The sequence below is a fragment of the Panthera onca genome, chromosome A3 (assembly GCF_046562875.1).
Source record: "Panthera onca isolate mPanOnc1 chromosome A3, mPanOnc1 haplotype 2, whole genome shotgun sequence".
Taxonomy (NCBI): Eukaryota; Metazoa; Chordata; class Mammalia; order Carnivora; family Felidae; genus Panthera; species Panthera onca.
The window spans coordinates 99,686,399-99,706,928 of NC_138341.1; the positions used below are offsets into that span (position 1 = coordinate 99,686,399).

Below are 20,530 nucleotides of genomic sequence, written 5' to 3' on the forward strand. Positions count from 1 at the left end.
TCCATATAAAATACAAAGCCTTGTTTCTTCCTTGAAGGAAGGAAGGAAGGAAGGAAGGAAGGAAGGAAGGAAGGAAGGACAGAAGAAATGAAGGAAAGAAAGAAAGAAAGAAAGAAAGAAAGAAAGAAAGAAAGAAAGAAAGAAGAAAGAAAAGAAAAGAAAAGAAAAAAGAAAAGGAAAGAAGCATGGAGGAAAGGTGCGAGGCAGAGAAGAAGGAAAGGAGGTAAAGAGGGAAGGAAGGAAGGAAGGAAGGAAAATGGATTTTTGTGTGTGAATAAGAGACAAGACATTTGATAGAAACTCCATTCAACCATAACATAACACGTGATTAATTTAGCTGACATTTTGCTTCACATTTCGCAAATATTTTCCACCTCCATTTTTGTTTACTAATATTAAAGTGACTTTAGTTTAGCACCACCTGCTAATTTAGCACCAAGTGGGATATAATTAGCCCTCAAAATCATCATCCAAGATATTAAGATAGACCTCATCCAATCCCAGGATGATTAGAGTAGTCTCAGTCCATCTGTAGGTCATCTCATAAATGTCAATTTAACTCAGTCTATAATTCTCCCACTTCTTACCTAATAGTGGCACGTAGTATAACAGCAGCTATGATTGTCTTAAGATAATCATGGTTAGGGATGTTTCTTTTTCCTATTAAAAGGATGGGTGCTGTTTTTACACTATTTATAGTTGTCTAGCATCTTACTTTCTCCTGTCTTTAGAAAAGGGGTCATTAGAGATGCCAGTGAATTCATTAGCCAATTCTCTTCAGGTCTCAAGGTCTATATTTGCCAGGCTAGAAACTTCTCTACATATCCATTTTTCCAAGCATTTCAGCCCCCACCTTTTGAATCAATAAGCCACATTGACAAAATTTTAATGATTCCCTAAACGTGTATGCACACCTGTTTTGAGTTTCCTTATTTTGCTGTAAAGAACAAAATCTACTGGTTCAGTAGTTTGCTTTGCTTCATTCTGTCTGAACTTCAGCTTTCTCCTCTAAGACAGAGTGGTCTTACTTACTGATTTATTTTTAAAGAAACAAAATAAAAAATGAAAGAGTAAAATAAAATATTCATCTCTGTTAATAATTATGCAAAGGTTTAAAAGCCATAAAATTAGCTTGCAAAAAAAGTTTTGTTATTTTAAGCAAACTCACCTATGTGCACTAAAAAAGACATTTCAAAATGATAATCATGCACGAAAAGTCCAGCCACTATCCCAGGTTATCTAAATGTGTCTCTCAATGCTCCTTTATACAAGTAATAAAGCCTTCAATTTTGTGACCCCCTAAGCAAGGCTGATCCATTCAGCCTGCTAAGAAGTCAATTGTTTAACTATTTTCCTGTCCCAGCATTTCACCAAGGTTATAATCTATGTGAAAAGAATCCCAGGGATTCTGCCCAAATTAATTTACTACTGGGTATTTACACTCTCATTTTTCTCATACTTTTATTTTCCTGGTGTAATTGATATGTAATAAACGTAGGACATGTTGCAAAAGAAAAGCAGGTGAACAAATACTTCCAAATCCAGCTCCAAGAGACTTCCTTTCATCCCAGCTTGCTGGTAAGGAAATAGACTAGACCCACATTTTTTTGAACTCTGTCTAAACGGATAAAGCTTAGAAGGGATGTGGCATAGTTTAAGAAGAGCCAAACAGATTTAAAAAGCAGCAAATTTCAAGTTAAAATGCAAACACACACACACTTTCTTCAAAAGCCAGTGGCACAATGATTGGAAGAAAGTAGATGAGATGGCTCTGGTTGTGTGATCCTACAGTGTTAAATCCTAAACCATCATGGATAATTAAGCAAATATTTAGGGTACAGAAAATAGTGACCACATCACTTACTGAGAAACTTAACCTTAGTTTTCCAAATTTTAGAAATGGTTTCCTACTGTCATTTTGGACAATTATAAAGGCTGAAATGAATAAGAAATAAGAAACATAAAATTACTTACAACTGATCGGATGTTATTTTCTTTCACCAGCTTCAGAGATGATTTATAGCAATTTGCAAGGTCTTCCTTGTGGGAACCATTAATATGGCCTCTGGCTATTGGTCCTACAGTGTGGATGACATCTGCACATGCAAAAGGAAGAAGAAATAGCATAAGCAAGGTGTTTTTCACTTTTCACAAATTGGCACTTTATTTATTTTAGGTATTTGTGTTGGAGCCTGGAGCAAGTTAAGAAATATTGATAATGCAAATGCTTCTCTGGTAAAAGATTTTATATAGCACAGCCTCTTAAAGTAGACAATTGCCCAGGAAGGTGATCATTGTGAAAGGGCATCCCCCAGCAGTAAATTATGCCATCGTTATTGGTCAGATCCAAGTGAGACAGATTATAACACAAGATGTGAATAATTGGCACCCTGGCAAAAGACAAATCCGTGGTGGGAAATAAACTGAGAAATAATTGCCTGCAAAATGAGCATTCTGAATTGACGTGGGAAGAGCCAATGCTACACATCACTTTACTTATAAATAAGACAACAGTTTTAGGCATTGTACACAATAATAAAAAAGGGCAAGTTTCTGAAAATGTACCAAGATAATTTATAACAATCAGTGATTACCCTAAAAGGAATAACTTCAAAATATTGCTACCAGTTTTAAAGTGCAACCTACTAATCCTCACATAAGTGAGGTATGCTAGGGATAACACTCCCTAGAAATTACCTAGCTTCTAATTTTTACTATATTAAAACTTTCAAAATACAATCTATACCTTTCAGCCTTTATGTTTAAAACAAAAGATTATATATTTTTTTGTACATCAACCAGTCATTGTATTTTTTAAATATCTACACACGCATAGATTTTTACATTTAGGACCATAATGAAATAGAACTGTTCTGGGTTTTTAAAATTTTTTTAATGTTTATTTATTTTTGAGATAGAGAGACAGAGTGTGAGCAGAGGAGGGTCAGAGAGAGAGGGAGACACAGTGTCTGAAGCAGGCTCCAGGTTCTGAGCTGTCAATACAGAGCTAGATGCGGGGCTCAAACTCATGAACCACAAGATTATGACCTGAGCTGAAGTCAGATGCTTAACTGACTCAGCCACCCAGACACCCCTGAACTGTTCTAGTTTTAAAGTCAATAAGGATCATAAGAAAGAACTAAAATTATAAGCCAAATTATTTGAATGCCTAATAACATCTGCTTTCCAGTCTTATCTGTTAATCTGGATTATTAGCCCATTTCATTGATGTAAGTAACGATGACTAATCACCTCTGATCAGAAAGACAAATTTGGTCTAGTATTATCGGAATCATATAATGAAGTGAAATCATTTACTTTGATCAGTACCACTTAATTTCAACAATAATGACAAGACAAAAACACATTACAAAAGTGAGACTAGTTTTAAATTGCATAGGACATTTCACTAGCGAATAAGTCACTAAGGGTAAAACCTTTGTTTTTTGCCTGCTAAATACTGAGTATATTACTTGATGTTTGAGAAAATCCCCCAAATGTTGATTTCAACTTTTAACTCTGAAACAGTATTTAAACCCTTGTCAGATAATATTAAAGATGATATCTTGTGATCAAAATAGGCAGAAACATCACCAGTGAATTCATGCAGATATTCTTTCACAGGCAAACCTGGTTTTAAAGTGAGGACCGCTGCAATATAGGAGAGGACAGAGGGAGATTAGGTTATATTCAGGAAAACAAAACAAAACAAACAGAAAACCTAGCACACAGTGATATCATTTTTTTTGTAATAAGAGTAACAAGTAAGAGTTGTATATGTTGAAGCAATACAAGCTCTGTACCATATGTCGTGAATTTTTTAATGAATATTTCACATTAGCTTCCATATTGCAGTAAATGCTAGATGAAGAAGGAAGGTTGTATTTAGCTTTTCTTCACTTTCCCCTTTGTGACTACGTGTTTGTGCCCACCTATGATATTCTACATCCCCTAATGAATCCAAAGGTAGAAAAGCTGTAGAGTAACAACACAGGATTCTACAGAAAACATTTCCCAAAAGTGGGTACCATAAGATGTGAATTTAAAGGTCAGTTAAATTTGGGAATCACTGGGGGAAATTACATCAAAATAGCTACCTTAGTGCAGAACTTTTAAGACCTTTAGTATGCTACAATGGATTGTGAGTCTCCATGAGAGGGATACAAAATGGAATACATTTGACTCTTGAAAACTATGTTTTACAGAGTACCTCAAGGGACAATTTATCTTTGGGAAATGTTGTGTTGGGGCAACTCTGGCACCCTCACTGCCATTGTTGAGGGACAAGTCTGTGTTTTTTGGTTCCCCTCCTTCCCCATTGCCTTTGTACATCAGATACTTAATACATAAAGGAGCAATAGAATATGACCTTGGTTTCCTTATTTTATGGATGGAGAGGGTCAATAATAAGTGCCTCATATCTGGGATCATAAAGATGTGTCTACTTGAGCCAAGTAAAAACAGGGCTTAGAGGCATTAATGGGAAGGGGAAAGAGAGAGAGAGAGAGAGAGAGAGAGAGATCATAAAAGGAGGAAATAGTGACATTTTAAAGAATCATTTTTCTTTGCTTTTTACTTTAGACATCATTGTCCACATAACAAATGGAATTTATGAAACATTATTTATTCCATTTTTATAGTTTTCTATTTAATTTAAAAGTCTGAAGACAAGCAGCCAATCAATGAGCTTCCTCCTCAACATGAAAATATTGATCTCTGTATTTTATGCTCTATATTAAACTTACAACATCCAAGATCAAGTGTTATTATCGACCAACACGATGACCTCTCAGATCCACAAAGCTGGAGGCAAATCAAAGTGAAGCTCAAAAATAAATTTCCTTCATTATTTCAATTGTTCATAGCACTTAGGAGTGACTCTTCTACACTGACAAGTTCCTCTTTTCCTGTTATAAAACTCGGTCAGGAGGTCATCTTTCCAATTCCAGCTCCAGCCCTGACTTGCCAAGTGCCCCAGATGAAGCCATCTTTTCACTGGTCCCTGCCTTGGGTTCCTTATCCATAAAACAAATAAGCTGCTCAGATGATCTCTGTGGTTTCTGCTGTGATGTGGACATCATTAATAATAGACTTTGTAATGGAGCCAGGTGGAGTACAGAATGATAGCTGGGCAGTCACAAGAAACCTTAAGCAGCTTGCAAGCTTTGTGAGTATTAAGGATCCTGTTTACATATAAAAAATATTATGGACTACCCTTTCACGACAGTAGTTTCAAAATCCATTGATTGCAAATAAGTTAGAGACAAACAGCTATTATGTCAATGATGCTTTGCATTAATTTACATTTTATTAAACACAATAGCATCTTGATAGTGGACACATATATGTGAGATATATGAATTCAATCCATAGACAATGCTTTCACTGGCACATGAATATGTGGATCCCTTGGTATAAATAAGATCATGTAAACAGAAATGTTTAATTTGACTTCTGATGCATGCAGGGGCTCAATTACTACCACCACCACCAACAACAACAACCACCACATCCAAGACATCTTGAACACACAGGCAGGGATTACAGTTGTCATCTCTGCTCTGATGTGGCAAGCATACTACACATTAAGTCCTAAGATCCAATTATAAGTCAGAAGCCCCAGATCTGTCACTAATCAGCTGCATAACCTCAGACAAGTCACTCTTTGTGTTTCCCTCTCCAAAGCTAAAAGGAGTTGAATAAGACGGCCTCTAAGATTCTTTGCTGCTCTCAAATGCAATTCCTCTTCTCTTTGCCTATTAAGAATTGATCTATAGATTCTAAGTAGTTTAATTCATTCTTATACAAATAAATGAGCACCAGTCATGGTTCAAGTTTCTCAAACACGCTTATACAACTAGAGTACAAATTGATCCCATCCCCAGAGACAGTGTTTTAAACATTCCTATCAAAATTATAAATGTAGATTCATTTTGATCCAATAGTTCTATTTCTAGGAAGGTATTGTATATAATATGCTTACTCGTATGCAAAATGGCATTTATACAGGTCATTTACTGCAACACTGTATATAATAGCCAAACATTGGAAACAACCTAAATATCCATCAACAGAGACTAGTAAAATAATTGTACTTTACACAATGAAATATTATGCTTCTGTGAAAAGAGCAACAAAGGTATTTGTATGTGGATATTAACAGGTATCCAAGATGTATTACTAAGTTAAAAAATATGCAAAAAAAGTATAATTAGTATGCTACCATTAGTGTAAAAATACCCCACAGGTGAAGGAAAGAATACATGTTTCTTTTAGCTATACCTGCATAAAATATCTCTGGAAGCATTAACAAGCAATTAATAACAGTGGTTTTCTACCAGGCTAGTGATAAAAACTGCAAAGATGGAGGCAAAAATGAGGAGAGTTTTAATGTTTACTTGTTAGATATATGTTTTACATTCAAATTATATGAATGCATTACCTATTCAATAATTACATAGGGCATTAAAACAAAGGGTAGATGGTTTATTAAACCATGTTCCTGGATCCCATCTACCATATCACTATAACATACAAGGACTGTTACTGTGCTTTATAAAGATGATCTTATATCACTACAAATATGAACGTGCTCTTAAATTAAAAAGATACAACTCCAAGGGATTTAACATCTTTATTATTTTGCTCTCTCAATAATCTCTTTATATAAAGTAATTATTTTCAGATAAAAGTAGGGTTTAAATGATGGACCAAAGGGCATTTTTCTCCTATATGTCTAGTATCTATCTTTAAAGTTTCACTACAGTTTTAATACGCAAAGTGAATTCCAGATACTTTACAGTGAAAATGTAGTACAGGGATATACATCTTAGATATCTCAGTAACCAAAGAATTTTAAATAAATAGCCAAGAATTTTTAGAAATGAAAAGGACAATATAGAAAATTTAATCTATTTTACCTTGTTCAGGGAACCAGAGTGGCAGAATAATACACATCAATGTGGGGAGATACAATATCACAATGACAATATGATTATAAATAAAGTTTCCCTAAGGTGACTACTTATTTGAGGAAATGGCATACATCTGTAAATATAAAAGTTGACATTTTTACCACGGATCCCGTTACTTTAACTTCATAGTTTGGTTAACTATTACATAAAAACAAAACAAACCAAAACCAAACCAAACCAAAACAACAACAAAAACCCAAAAACAAACAAATACGAACTACTCCAAAACATGGTGGCTTAAGACAGTTAACAGCCATTTTATCATTTCTTTTGATTTCTCTGGGTGAGAAATTCTGAAGGGCCCAGCTAAGGCAGCTGGTTTAGGGTTTCTCACAGGGTTGCTGTCAGCCCATGGGTGGCAGTGGAACACTGGGGGCTATGGAAGCTAAGAGCTGGACTAGCATCTCTCCTTCTTCATGTAGTCTCAAGGAGTCTCCATATGGGCTAGTCTGGGGTGCCTCACAACAAGGCAGCCTCAGAGTAGATGGACTGCTCACATGACAGCTCATCATTCCAAAAGCAAGTGTACCAGTGGTGGAAGTTACGTCGCCCTTCTTCACCCAACCTTGGGAGTCACACAGAATCACTACTACTATCCCTATTGGTTGCAAGCATCACACAATTCCACCCGTTTCAAGTGGAGACACAGATGGTAGGAATAACAAAGAATTTATGAGCATATTTTAAAATGGCCACATCACAGGACTTCCCCAGACACTTGGACTTTATTTTGGTTAGCATGTTTTTAAAAAGTCTTATGGTAGATATATTAGAAACTATACAAAAGGCCGATATAATTAAATCTATTTCCATGCAGCTATTATAGAAAAGAGTAGGGATTCTTCAAAAAATTAAAACTAGAACTACCATATGACCCAGCAATTCCACTACTGAATATTTATTTGAAGGAGATGAAAACATAAACTGAAAAATACAACTGCACCTCATGTTCATTGCAGCATTTTTGATCTAAGTGTCCAAAATGGATGAATGGATAAAGAAAATGTGGTGTGTGTGTGTGTGTGTGTGTGTATGTATGTGTGTGTATATATATATATATATATATATATATATATATATATATATATATATGATATTATTGAGCCATAAAAAAGAAAAAAAAAGAATCCTGCCATTTTCAACAACATGGATGATCCTTGAGAACCTTATGCTAAGTGAAATAGGTCAGACGGAGAAAGGAAAACGTCATGTAATTTCACTTTTTTAAATAAATGTTTATTTATTTTTGAGAGTACAAGATGGGGGAGGGGCAAGAAGAGGGGGACAGAAGATCTGAAGCAGGCTCTGCACTGACAGCAGCGAGCCTGATGTGGGGCTCAAACTCAGGAACTGAGAGATCATGACCTAAGCAGAAGTCAGATGCTCAACCAACTGAGCCACCCAGGTGCCCCTGTAATTTCACTTTTATGTAGAATCTATAAACAGTACAACAATAACAAACCCAAGCTCATAGAAACAAAAAACATATCAGTGGTTGCCAGAGGTAGAGGTTTGGGGCATGGGTGGAGTGGCAAAATTGGATGAACGGGGTCAAAAGGTACAAACTTACAGCTGTTAAATAAACAAGTCCTGGGGATGTAATGTACAGCATGGTGACTACCGTTTATAATACTATACTGCATGTATTAAAGTAGCTAAGAAAGTAAATCTTAAAAGTTCTCATCATAAAAAAAAAAATTCTATTCTAGTATCTTCTCAGACCTATTCTGTTAAAAAGTCAGCTGCTTATTTAATAAAAGTCAAAGCTAGAGAAAGATTGGGATATGAGATTGATACGTTTATTAGTTGTAAATATAATCTAATTTGGAGATCACAGTGTAACTATAGCTCCTATGTAGAACTTCCTGGCCCCACACTAGTTTAGTTACTTCTTCTGTGCTAAAGTCTGGCAGGAAGTTGTGAGCAAAGGAAAGGGAAGAAATGGCTGCTATAGAATCAGCATCATATCTCCCTGTGAGCGATAAAGGTATGCGATTTTGATTTCCCTGAAATGCCCAGCTTCTCATTCAAGAAAGGATATGCAGCCTTCATGCCTTTGAAGTCCTTTCTTACACAAGGGAGGAAAGCCTAGAAAACAGCAATGCAATTTGTACATTTAATCAACGTTTCAAATGCAAGCCCTTGAAGAGGTATGGAAAATGAGATGGCAGGCCCTTTTGTGCTTTATCAGACTACAGTGTGGCAAGACAAATGAAAGCTGTTTTTCCTCATCTATTTCAAAAATCAATCAGCCTATAAATCACCTCTTTTGTTTTGAAGCTATAACCACCACCTTGCATTCCCCCACCTCATTTTATCCTGGGAAATTAGTCTGAACTATATAGAAGAGGGGACTAGGAGAGGTTTTCTTTGATGGGGGTGCAGGGGACAGCACACTTTCATTTCCAAAAGTGTAAATTGAAAAATGTGTGATTGGAATGCCAAATAAGTATTGAAAGCAGTAGAATTATTTACAAAGGTTCAATCAGATTTATCCTTGGCAAAAAGGAAAAAAAAAAAAGAAAAAAAGAAAAAAAATCAGCAAAGATATTCTGTGAAAAAATATTAGCATAATGAATTTTAAAACAAATGAGAGAGCACATATAGTTTGCTCTCATCCTTTCCCATTTGAGAAGCGACTGTGCTACATTCAAACTGTTAATGAACAGTCAGACCAGTGTAGAATCAATTACATGTTGCTTTCATTCACTCCACTCTTGTATTCATAAGCATAATCGGTCCATCTAACAGACTGCATAATGATGCTGTGCCCTGTCAATCATATTCAAATTGCATGAATTTTAAGGAGAAAACCAATGCACAGAATTAAATTGATTTTCTTTTCTAAAGATACAACCACATATCCAAGCACTAAAGGTACTATTTGTAAATCTTATTGGCCAATTTATATGATAAGCACCACCACTCTATGACCTGGAACAGCACACTTGAAGTTCTGTAAATGGGAAATTGAATTACCACCTGATAGCCTTACGAAGTAAATGCTGCCTTTCCTCTCCATATAGGTCAATGTTTTCATATACACATTTTCAAAGCTTGTTTTTGTTATATTTCAAGAAACAATTGTCCATAAGATGTTCCTTTTCAATCTGCAACGGACGTCAGTTAGAATGTACTCAACTATCCCCCTGCAGGTTTCTAAGTTTGGGTTATTCTCTCATACACTTCTTCAGCTGAATGATGGATTTCTTTCTGTGCCCAGAAGGACTATAGTCATCCAGCCGTTTGCATGCGTTTGGGACAAACTACCACTCGCAGTGTTATTTTCTAGTCCCTTTTCCTTTGAGTCTGTGAGTTAACTATTTCTTTTCACTGTTTTTAGTTAGAAAGAGTTTTGGTTTACCTCTCCTAGCCTCCTTGGAACTATATGGTTCCCTCAATAAGATGTCTGTGATGGAGCACCTGGGTGGTTCCGTCTGTTAAGCATCCAACTTCAGCTCAGGTCATGATCTTGCAGCCTGTGAGTTTTGAGTCCTGTGTTGGGCTCTATGCTGACAGCTCAGAGCCTGGAGCCTGCTTTGGATTCTGTGTCTCCCTCTCTCTCTGCTTCTCCCCTATTCGCTCTCTCTCTCTCTCTCTCAAAAATAAATAAACATTAATTTTTTTAAAAACAAATAAGATGTCTGTGTCTAAGATTAAATACACAGTAGCTAAAAAACGTTTGTATTTTGCAGCTGATAAAAGCATACAGAATGCACTGCCAAAGATAAATGAATACACCCAGGTCAACTTGAAGTTTGCTCCTATTTTTACATGTAAATGTGATGATGTTGCCACGTTTTGGACATCATGTGCTGACAGTATGTTTCATGCTTCATTGACTTTAAAGTTGTGAGGTTTTAAGCTTAAATTGTGGGGCTTAAATTATCAAATGTTATTTGAGCAATTTCCACTAAAATATTATCCTATATGTTAATAAATAAATAAATAAATAAATAAATGAAGGAAGGAAGGAAGGAAGAGGCAAAGCTCATCTTTAATAGTTTATTGGCTCTCCCTCTTCTGCCAAAAATCTATTTATGGTTGATCTTGCTGATGAGGCTGTCTCCTGTTTCAACTGGATCCCTATACATAAGGGTCCATTTTCAATAAGGGATTGAAATTTGTGTAAAAGGGATATCCTGTGGTCAGCCATTTATAGAATCTTTGAGATTCCACAGTGTATTGGGGGCATCTGCATTACAATAGTGTTATTTCCAACAGAGAGGCGTCTCATAAAGGCTGTGGGAAGCTGAATTATCTGCAAAAGTCTAACATTTCACATCATGTTAGAATGAACCAAAAAAGAACACATCTTAGAAGGAAGTGAGTCAAATACATGGCATTTCTAATGCTTCAGTAGCAGGGGTGAGAGGAGGTGGAGGTCCAGATAGACAATATGACTTTTTCAAGGAAGATAATAATGTCTTTATTCTGGTTCAAGGGATGGACAATTTGCAGCCTTTTCAGAGAGAGAGAGAGAGATGCAAAACCAGCACTTTTTTTTAAGATGCGAGGGGAAAGTAGGGTTTAAGAATCCTACATAGTGGGTAAAAATAAGTGAATGTTAGTCATCCCCCCTCCACCCCTCATCCCCCACTATAGGGTAATTCTACTAATGCAAAATCTAGGCTAGGAGAAAAGTGTGCGGTGGGGTCAACATCAGGACACACAAGTGATGCTGTGGTTGCATGTGCTTGCTTGTCATCAGCCTTCCTTTATAGCTCCCTTACCAACATGAGTCTGGACAAGACAAATTCTTCTACAATCATGCACTCAGTCATTAATGTTGTCCTTTATTCAATAAATAAATATTCACTGAGAATCCACTGTGTGCCACATACATAGGGCAATTGCTCCATTCACTCTTACAAAACAGGTCTTGTGCTTTTCTGACTCCAGAACTTTCTGGTGTCAAGAGAGCCCCTGCATCTTTGCCTTTCAAAATCCTTTCCAGTCCATGAAACCCAAAGAGAATTTATTTTCACTAAAGATCTGATCCATGGACACTACTGCATGAACTAATTTTCAACTTACTTCTTCTTTCATTGTCTCCAATATCACTTAAGTTTGACCATATACATGATTTTTAACATCAACATTTCTGTACACACAACTAATAATATTCCATCAGTCAGAGCTCTCTAATAATATGATATTCTTCCTGAGGAGACAGGGCATTTCCTGTCAGGGGAGGCAATCAAATATGATTATATGTGCTCCAAGATTCTTTCTAATTCTGCAATGCTATGATTCTGTATTTCCTGTCTTCATGTAGAGACTCCACTGCAGGGAACATGACAAATCTATGTCTGAGTTTCCCACAAAGCCAAGAACTCTATGGGAACAGTTGCTTAATGAATAATTAGTGAATTTGTGGGTGATTAAATTAAAGTTGGCCTGATACAATTGATGTAATCAGAGATGATATACTGGATTAGAGAAAACAATGAGGTAGAATGGCCAGTCTAGACAGAGCAAACAATGGAATGTAGTTATACTGGTTCATATCATTCAACATACATTTTTATGGAACTGAGAATTTGTTTCTTCACAGAAAGACTCAGCATAGTCTGATCAAAAGTTTCCTAATAAGTTCACAACAGCTGATAAAAAAGACTCTTAACACCATTACACTCCAACAAAAGCTATGAGATTTTTTTCCAAAGACTTTCTGTAGGGGGAAAAACAGTGTGGTGACTCCTTTGCCTTTTTTTGCAAGAGATAACGAAATAAATGCATTTTTTAAATGTGACATTTCCCTCATCTGCATACCGCTAATTTTGGAATAAATTTGCTTTGTTCTAGTGACTGGTTTTGGCTCTCAAATCACAAAATGGAAAATGATAGATTCTCTACATATTTTCTCAAAAATTATAAATCACTGTTCATATTTCTTTCAAAAGTGACATCTGGGTATAATGAACCTACCTCTCCATCAAAATAAACCAGGCTTAGTATCTCTCTGAGGCCAGTGCATTCAGAAAACAGCTCCAGACTATATGTGTACTGTACATTTACACTCTCATTTTGGTTCTGTTTTCATGGTATACACACCCACATCAGGCTCTACACTTAATTTTGTAAAGGAACACTTGTATTTAGAAAAAAAAATGAGAAGGACAGAATTCATTTAACATAGATTCTAAAAGAAAGAATATGTAGAAATTTCTATATGTGAGGCTACATTTTTCATGAGTTCATTTATACAAATTCAACAATATGAACCAAGGTTAAGAGAGGGTAAGAATGACAAAGATTTAAATAATAAGGATAATTTCACTGGGCATTTCCACAATGAGTGCTTTAGCATGAGCACAATAGGCTGGCTTATATTGCCCTGATTCCAGATCAGTCTACATTCCCACCTGCCTCTCAGCGATGGTTGGCTCATTGTGCAATAGGAGTTGTTTTCAAACTTTTTGATTTTAAGACCTCTTTACATTCTTAATAATAACTAAAGACCCAAAAGAGCTTTTGTTTCAGTGGATATATCTATCACACAAAAAAACAAAAGCTCGTACATCTTAACTATCAGGAAAATGACGTTATCACATGTCATGTAGCCTCTGGAAAGCTGTACTGCATACTCAAGACAGAAAGAGGATAAGAAATGTAAATAACTTTTGAGTATAATATGGACATCGTATTGACCTTACAAACCTCCTGAAAGAGGGGTCCGTGGACTACACTTTGAGAACTGCTACAGTGGAGTTTCTTGCTGGGCAAGAATTAAGTAATTAAGTTTCTCAGGATCCACATGTGAGAAACTTAACAGAAGACAATGGGGGAGGGGAAGGAGAAAAAAAAAAAGTTAGAGAGGGAGGGAGCCAAACCATAAGAGACTCTTAAAAACTGAGAAGAAACTGAGGGTTGATGGGGGATGGGAGGGGAGGGGTGGGTGGGTGATGGGTATTAAGGAGGGCACCTGTTGGGATGAGCACTGAGTGTTGTATAGAAACCAATTTGACAGTAAATTTCATATTAAAAAAATAATTAAGTAATTAAGTGTAACTGTCCTTTCCTAATGCAAAAAGGACATCTCCAACTACTTGCCTGGTCCTCACATTTGAAGAAACAGTGATCTCTCTCAAATGTATAGGGAAAACCAGATGTATAGGACTTGTTAAGAAATGGTATTTCTCTGCTTCAACTTTTCTGTGAGTTATAGAATTTTTAAAAGAGCAATCTTACCCAAATGCAATTTTTGTCTTTTGCTCAATCTTTACAATCTATAGTAATATCTCTTTCCTCTTCCATGAGATGGTGATCAGATCACTTCTATTCACTAACTTCTCAAGAATGGAAGTACTTCTAAAATAAGCAGCTTTCAAAGACTCAAGAAAGTTTAAGATGACTGCTATGAGATCAATTGACTCTAGTAAAAAAAAAATGATTCTAGTAGAAAAAGAACAGTTTTTTAATCAAGAATTCTACAAGACATCCCAGGATAAGGAAAAGAGGGAAACTTCAGGATCATGAATTCCCAAGGGAAATCATGAGGATGGTTTTACTTCCTCACACTCCCTTCCTTGCAGAATGAGTTGGAAGCTTCTAGAGGAAAGAACAGCTAACATTAAACCAAATTGGTAATGAAAAGGGAGTTAGATAATCAAAAAACTTAAAGGTAAACTGGCAAAGTTTAATGATGGTGTCAAGGTGGGTGGGAGAAAAGAAAGGGGGGAATCAGAATTTACCCAAAGTAACTTCACTCTGGGTAACTGAGGGGTGACAGGAATAGGAAAATCAGAACAGTAACTGAGGCCTGAATTACTGCAGTACTAGTTAAGCCTTCTGAAAATCTATCCTTAACATAAAAATCAAGTGCAAAAGGGAGCCAAAAACTAGTGAAAGATTAGTAAGAGAAACAAAAATTGTACAGTTGAAAATAATGAATTTTCCTGTTTTTTTTTTTTTTTTTTTAACTTCTCTCCTTCCTCACCTACTTTGGGCCTCACACTGAATCACAGAGGGGAAGAGAATATATCACTCAGTCTTTAAAACATGATTCATACGGGACTTAGATTCAAAGAAGTCAGCATGTGCCTCTGCAAGATTATTTAGTGGAAACCATTAATGTAAAACCACACAAACCATAACAACAAAGAAACAAAAAAGGAGAACTTTTCATAGCCATTCAGATGACAAGAATGAAATGTTTGTCTGGGGGTTTTGAGAATTAAGCAATGGATATTAGATTTTAGAAAAAAAGAAATACCTGCAAATGAATAAATAATACATGGTAACTGATTCTCTAGTTATATGCTATTGTGTAGGCCAGTGAATAAAAATTCCACTTTTATCCAGAAATAGGGTGTTTTTGAGATAAGATAATTTGGTTGAAGATGTATTATGGTAAGAGAAATAAGTGAAGTGCAAGAAGGGATAGTTTGGTATGAGTAGTAGAATAATTGTTTTTTTTTTATTTTTTTTTTAACATTTATTTATTTTTGAGACAGAGAGAGACAGAGCATGAACGGGGGAGGGTCAGAGAGAGAGGGAGACACAGAATCTGAAACAGGCTCCAGGCTCTGAGCTGTCAGCACAGAGCCCGACGCGGGGCTCGAACTCACGGACTGCGAGATCGTGACCTGAGCTGAAGTCGGACGCTCAACCGACTGAGCCACCCAGCCGCCCCTAGAATAATTGTATTATAGAACCATGTCTAGAGATATCAGAAAAAGATGGCCACTATAATTACACATCTTGGAATTATTATTAGGATTGTATCAGGAAAGAGTAAGAAAAGAAGTCTTCATATCTCAATGGAAAATCCCACTCACCAAATAGGTAAACTTGGGCAAATTACTTTTCTTCTTCTGTAAAAACAATAATATTTACTTGTCAAGTTTGACATGGGGAATAAATTAGGTATTATATGTGAAAGCATCAAGCACAGTACCTGCCATGTAGTAGGTTATGAACTCTGACTTGATTGACCTCTATTTGTACATAATTGCATTCACAAAGTGCATAAATGGGATAATTATAGAATCTTCCACATTTAGTCAGTATTTCACCATTACATTCTCAAAATCCTTAACTATTCATATTAACCAATTAAGTCAGCATTTACATTTTACTGGCTTCTTTGCTTCCACTATTACTGGGATTCCTGGTCTTCTCTTTCTTTAACTTTTTTTCCCCCCTTTATTCTTTTTGCAGGGTATCCTTGAAGAAACTCTTTAAGAGATAATCTGTAGCTGGGAATTTTCCAAGGCACTGGATTTTCAAATGCTTTTAGTTTGTTTTCATCTCTGAATACTAGTTTTCTGGCATATATGACTCTAGATTTCAGTTAATCATTCTCTCAGATTTTTGAAGATTTTTCTTCACTTTCATAAGAAAAAGCCAATGTAATTTTTATACCTCCATAACTAAGCTGAATTTCTTTTCTTCTCCAGAAGGTTTAGGAACTTCCTTCCTATTCAATCTTGTAATTCAGAATTCTGTTTAGCTTCTTTCAATTTTTTTTAACGTTTATTTATTTTTGAGACAGAGAGAGACAAAGCATGAACGGGGGAGGGTCAATGAGAGGGAGACACAGAATCTGAAACAGGCTCCAGGCTCTGAGCTGTCAGCACAGAGCCCGACGCGGGGCTCGAACTCACAGACCGGGAGATCATGACCTGAGCCGAAGTTGGCCGCTTAACCTACTAAGCCACCCAGGCGCCCCTGTTTAGCTTCTTTCAAGAAAGGAATTATTTTCCCTTTTAGTTGTGTAGTTATTACTACTCTTTAATTTTATCCATTCTTAACAGATGGGCTATAAATGTCTCAATTGTCCTCACACTCTCTCAAATATTTTGTCTGCTGCACATTCTAGAGTATTTCCACGACTTATTCTCTGGATTGGTAAGTTAGTTTTCAGTTACTTCCTTTCCATCAGGTATCCCTTGACTTGGAACTTTTATTATCTGATAGGAACACCTTTTTGTAACTTCTACATATATCATATATAATTTTATTCTCTCTACCAACTTTTTTAATGGATATAAGTCATTTTTCTGTCTAGGCTAAGATTTAGTAATGGCTAGCTCTTAGTGGATTTGAATTCAATTAAGGTACACCTTCACCCTTTCTGCATGATATCTCTATCACCCTGTACAAATTATATGTATTTTCATCACATTTTCATTTCTAATGAGGATAACCAATCCCTTGACAGGATTGATTAGGTATCTCTACTAAGAAAGAAACAAAACAAAACAAGCATTAGTAATGTGATTGACCAAATTATTCAAATAGACATTTTAGCAAGGAATGTATTCCTCATGTAGCTAACAACTAAATTATTGAAATTGCTAAGAATTCAGCTTTTTTAACGTTAAAAGGTATGATTTTATTTTTCTAACATGATAAAGCAACATATGCTATCAAGTTGAAAATATACACACACACAAACACATAGGGAAAAAAAGAAAGAAAAATGGAATATATTCAGTGTTGATTATTCAAAATATATCTATTCACAACATCTAACTATTTCATAGTGCTTCTTTTAGAACTGATGTGAACATTGTTCCAAGCCAGACCTATTTTAGACCACATTTTTTATAAATGTTATACATTTTAAACAAAAATTGGTTAAAAACTACCAGAAAAATAGTTCCAATGTGAAGTGTTGTTTTTAGATACCTAATTATTACACATGTGTTACAAACCCCATTTAAACTACTCAAACTAAAAGGTGTATTTATTTTTACCTTAAACATTAGATGTCTATGCCTTGTTACAATCTTAACTGTCCAGAGATATTTAAAGCAGAAACACATAAAGCCACTGATTTATTTTCCGAAATATCCATGCTGGGCAACATTTTGAATACAGAAAAGACAATATCAGTAATATTTTTGGATAGAATTTTAAGTTTTACTGCTTATTTCATTCTGAAAGATGAATATTTTACTACTCTCTACGACAGTCAATGGGCTGCAAGAATATGTTTGACACTGCTGTAACAATAAAAACCCTAAAGAACAAAAAACAATGAAATTAACCTTTCTAATGGAATTATTATTGACAATTTTATCGATAAAACAATACAAAGGTTTCTATAGGATTAAACTAAATACATTGCTATTTCTTGTCTTTTAATATTCTTATTAAATAGAGAAAAAATAACAGTCACAAAAGGCATACAAACACAACAATTTATAGAATTTCATGAGGGCAACATTGGTACCGTTTGAGGTGTATACTCTGGGCTTAAGAATCTATCTGTGGCCCAAGAATGTATGAGATATTCTCACAGCCATCACTTAGGTTCTAGTGAAACACCAAAGTTGCAGATGCTGAAAGCTTATGGTGGCATTTCTCTCACTGGCTCAAGTCACCACTGTCCTGAATATAACTAGAGAACAATGAAGTCATATTTGGTCCTGGCTGGGATGCTGGACAAAGCACAAAGGGCCAAAGGAGAAATAAAAACATTTTCCTGTTATTAGAAAATAAAACTGTCCTTTGAGTTTTATTGTGTTAGAAAAAGCATCTTCCTTCCCAGCACATGGCTGATTGTATTTGCAGGTTGTGATAAACCTGGCTTTGTCACATTGGTCCAGTGAAAGTTCTATGGGCTTACCAGATGTATAGACCCTCTCCCAAATCACTTACTTTTACTGATATCTTCCTTGTTATTCTCTATGACATGCTTTTGCCAACTTGTATGAATGCTTTCACTCAAGAAATAAGGCTTAAGAACAAAAGAAGCCAACACCCTACTTGATACCATATCCCAGTCCCTCCCATGCCAACACATTGGCTCTCCTTCAATTTTATGGACTTAGTTTACCATGAATTTTCCTACCCTGTGTGGAATCTGTATTAGAGTTCTTGAATGGAAGAGGCCTCTGAAGGTGATTCTTTGGCAAGAAGACCTCCCTATCTCCCTACAGATATTGTTTGTGGCTATATCCATGCCCTCACTAAATCCTAAACTCTTGCTAGGTCAACAAACCAATCTCTCATTTGGCACCTCCTTTTAAGTCCGGGTCAGTGGTTCTCAAACTTGAGAGTACATCAAAATCATCTAGATGGTCTATTAAACCATAGGTTGCTGAGTCACACTCCCAGAATTTCTGATTCAGCAGGTCTGGGATGGAGTGGGGGTGGGGCCAAGAATCTGCATTTCTAACAAGGTGCCAGGGGATTCTGATGCTGCCGGTCTAGGAACCACATGTTGAGAATTACTACTCTAGACCAAAACTGGCAGCCTGTAGTCTGTTACCAAATTTCTACCCATGACTTGGTAGTTCAGTTTGACTTGGCACCCAAGATTCTAACCTTGATTTGGCCAACTGGATTTGCATATCAACTGCATCCCCAGCTATGATCGTTGACTTATATTATTCTGTTGACCTGTGTAGCCTCTCTAGGCCTGCCACATGCCTGGTTGCCACACACTCTAATAATCATCTATAGTTTCAAATGTTCCCATGCATATAATCCAAAAGAAAATTGTCTTGTCTAATCTCTATTTTAGTGCTTATAAATCATGGCAAAAATCCATAAAGATAGCACATTTTGAACAAATATTATAGTAAGGAGCTCATTCTCAAATGTCAGCAGAATATTAATGACAGTAATTAATGACATTCATTGAAATTCTTTACATTTTAAGATTTGGGTATGTGTACACTAATTGTGAGAAGAAAGTAAAATTTGAAGAAAGTATTCTTCAGAGTTAAGCCAAAGAACAAGCAAGCCAAACTGAAGAAGAAAAGCTAGGTAGATAAATTGATTTTGAATAAATTCAAGAAGGGGTCAAAAAAGGGATTAATAAATGGTTGGAAAGAAAATATATAAATGGCCAATAAGTACATGAAAAGATGCTCCACATCCTTAGTCATTAAAGAAATGCAAATCAAAACTTCATACTCACTACTATGGCTTTAATCAAGACAGACAATAACAAGCATTGATGAGTCTGTGAAGAAATTAGAATTCTCATACAATGTTGGTGGGAATGTAAATGCTACTTTGGAAAGTAGACAGTTCCTCAAAATTTTGAATATAGAATTACCATAAGTCTTAACAATTCTGCTCCTATTGTCTCCAAAAGAACAGAAAACATATGTCCACACAAAAACTTGTACACAAATATCCATAGCAGTATTATTTATAATCAGATGTATACCCACACAATGAAATATTATTCAACCATAAAAGGAGTGAAACATTGATACATTCTACAACATGGATGATTCTTGAAAACATTATGTTAAATTAAAGAAGCCAATCACAGAAGGCTACCATTATAATTCCATTTACATGAAATGCCCCAAACAAGTAAATCCATACAGATAGAAAGTAATAATCAGTGGTTGCCAAGCCTAGGTACAGAATAGAGAGTGAGTGACTACTAATAAGTAGTCCTATAAAAAGGGGATTTATTTTGAAGGTAACGAAGAGATTCCAGAATTAGATAGTGGTTGTGATGGTTGTACAACTCTGTAAATATGCCAAAATCACTGAATTACGCACTTAAATAATCCACTAAACAAAAAACAAATGGGGAAAAATAGTGTTGGGACATGCCAGGAAATTCAGATATGTGT

General features: G+C 35.8%; 1 protein-coding gene across 1 annotated transcript in view; it reads right to left on the bottom strand.

Moving 5' to 3' along the window:
* The window catches only part of MACROD2 (mono-ADP ribosylhydrolase 2), a 2,034,677-nt gene that overhangs the window by 777,877 nt on the left and 1,236,270 nt on the right, over positions 1-20,530 (bottom strand). Inside the window, exon 6 of the mRNA XM_060611757.3 lies at positions 1,975-2,096. Within this exon, the coding sequence (XP_060467740.1) occupies positions 1,975-2,096 (122 nt within the window). The remainder of the gene's footprint in view (positions 1-1,974; positions 2,097-20,530) is intronic.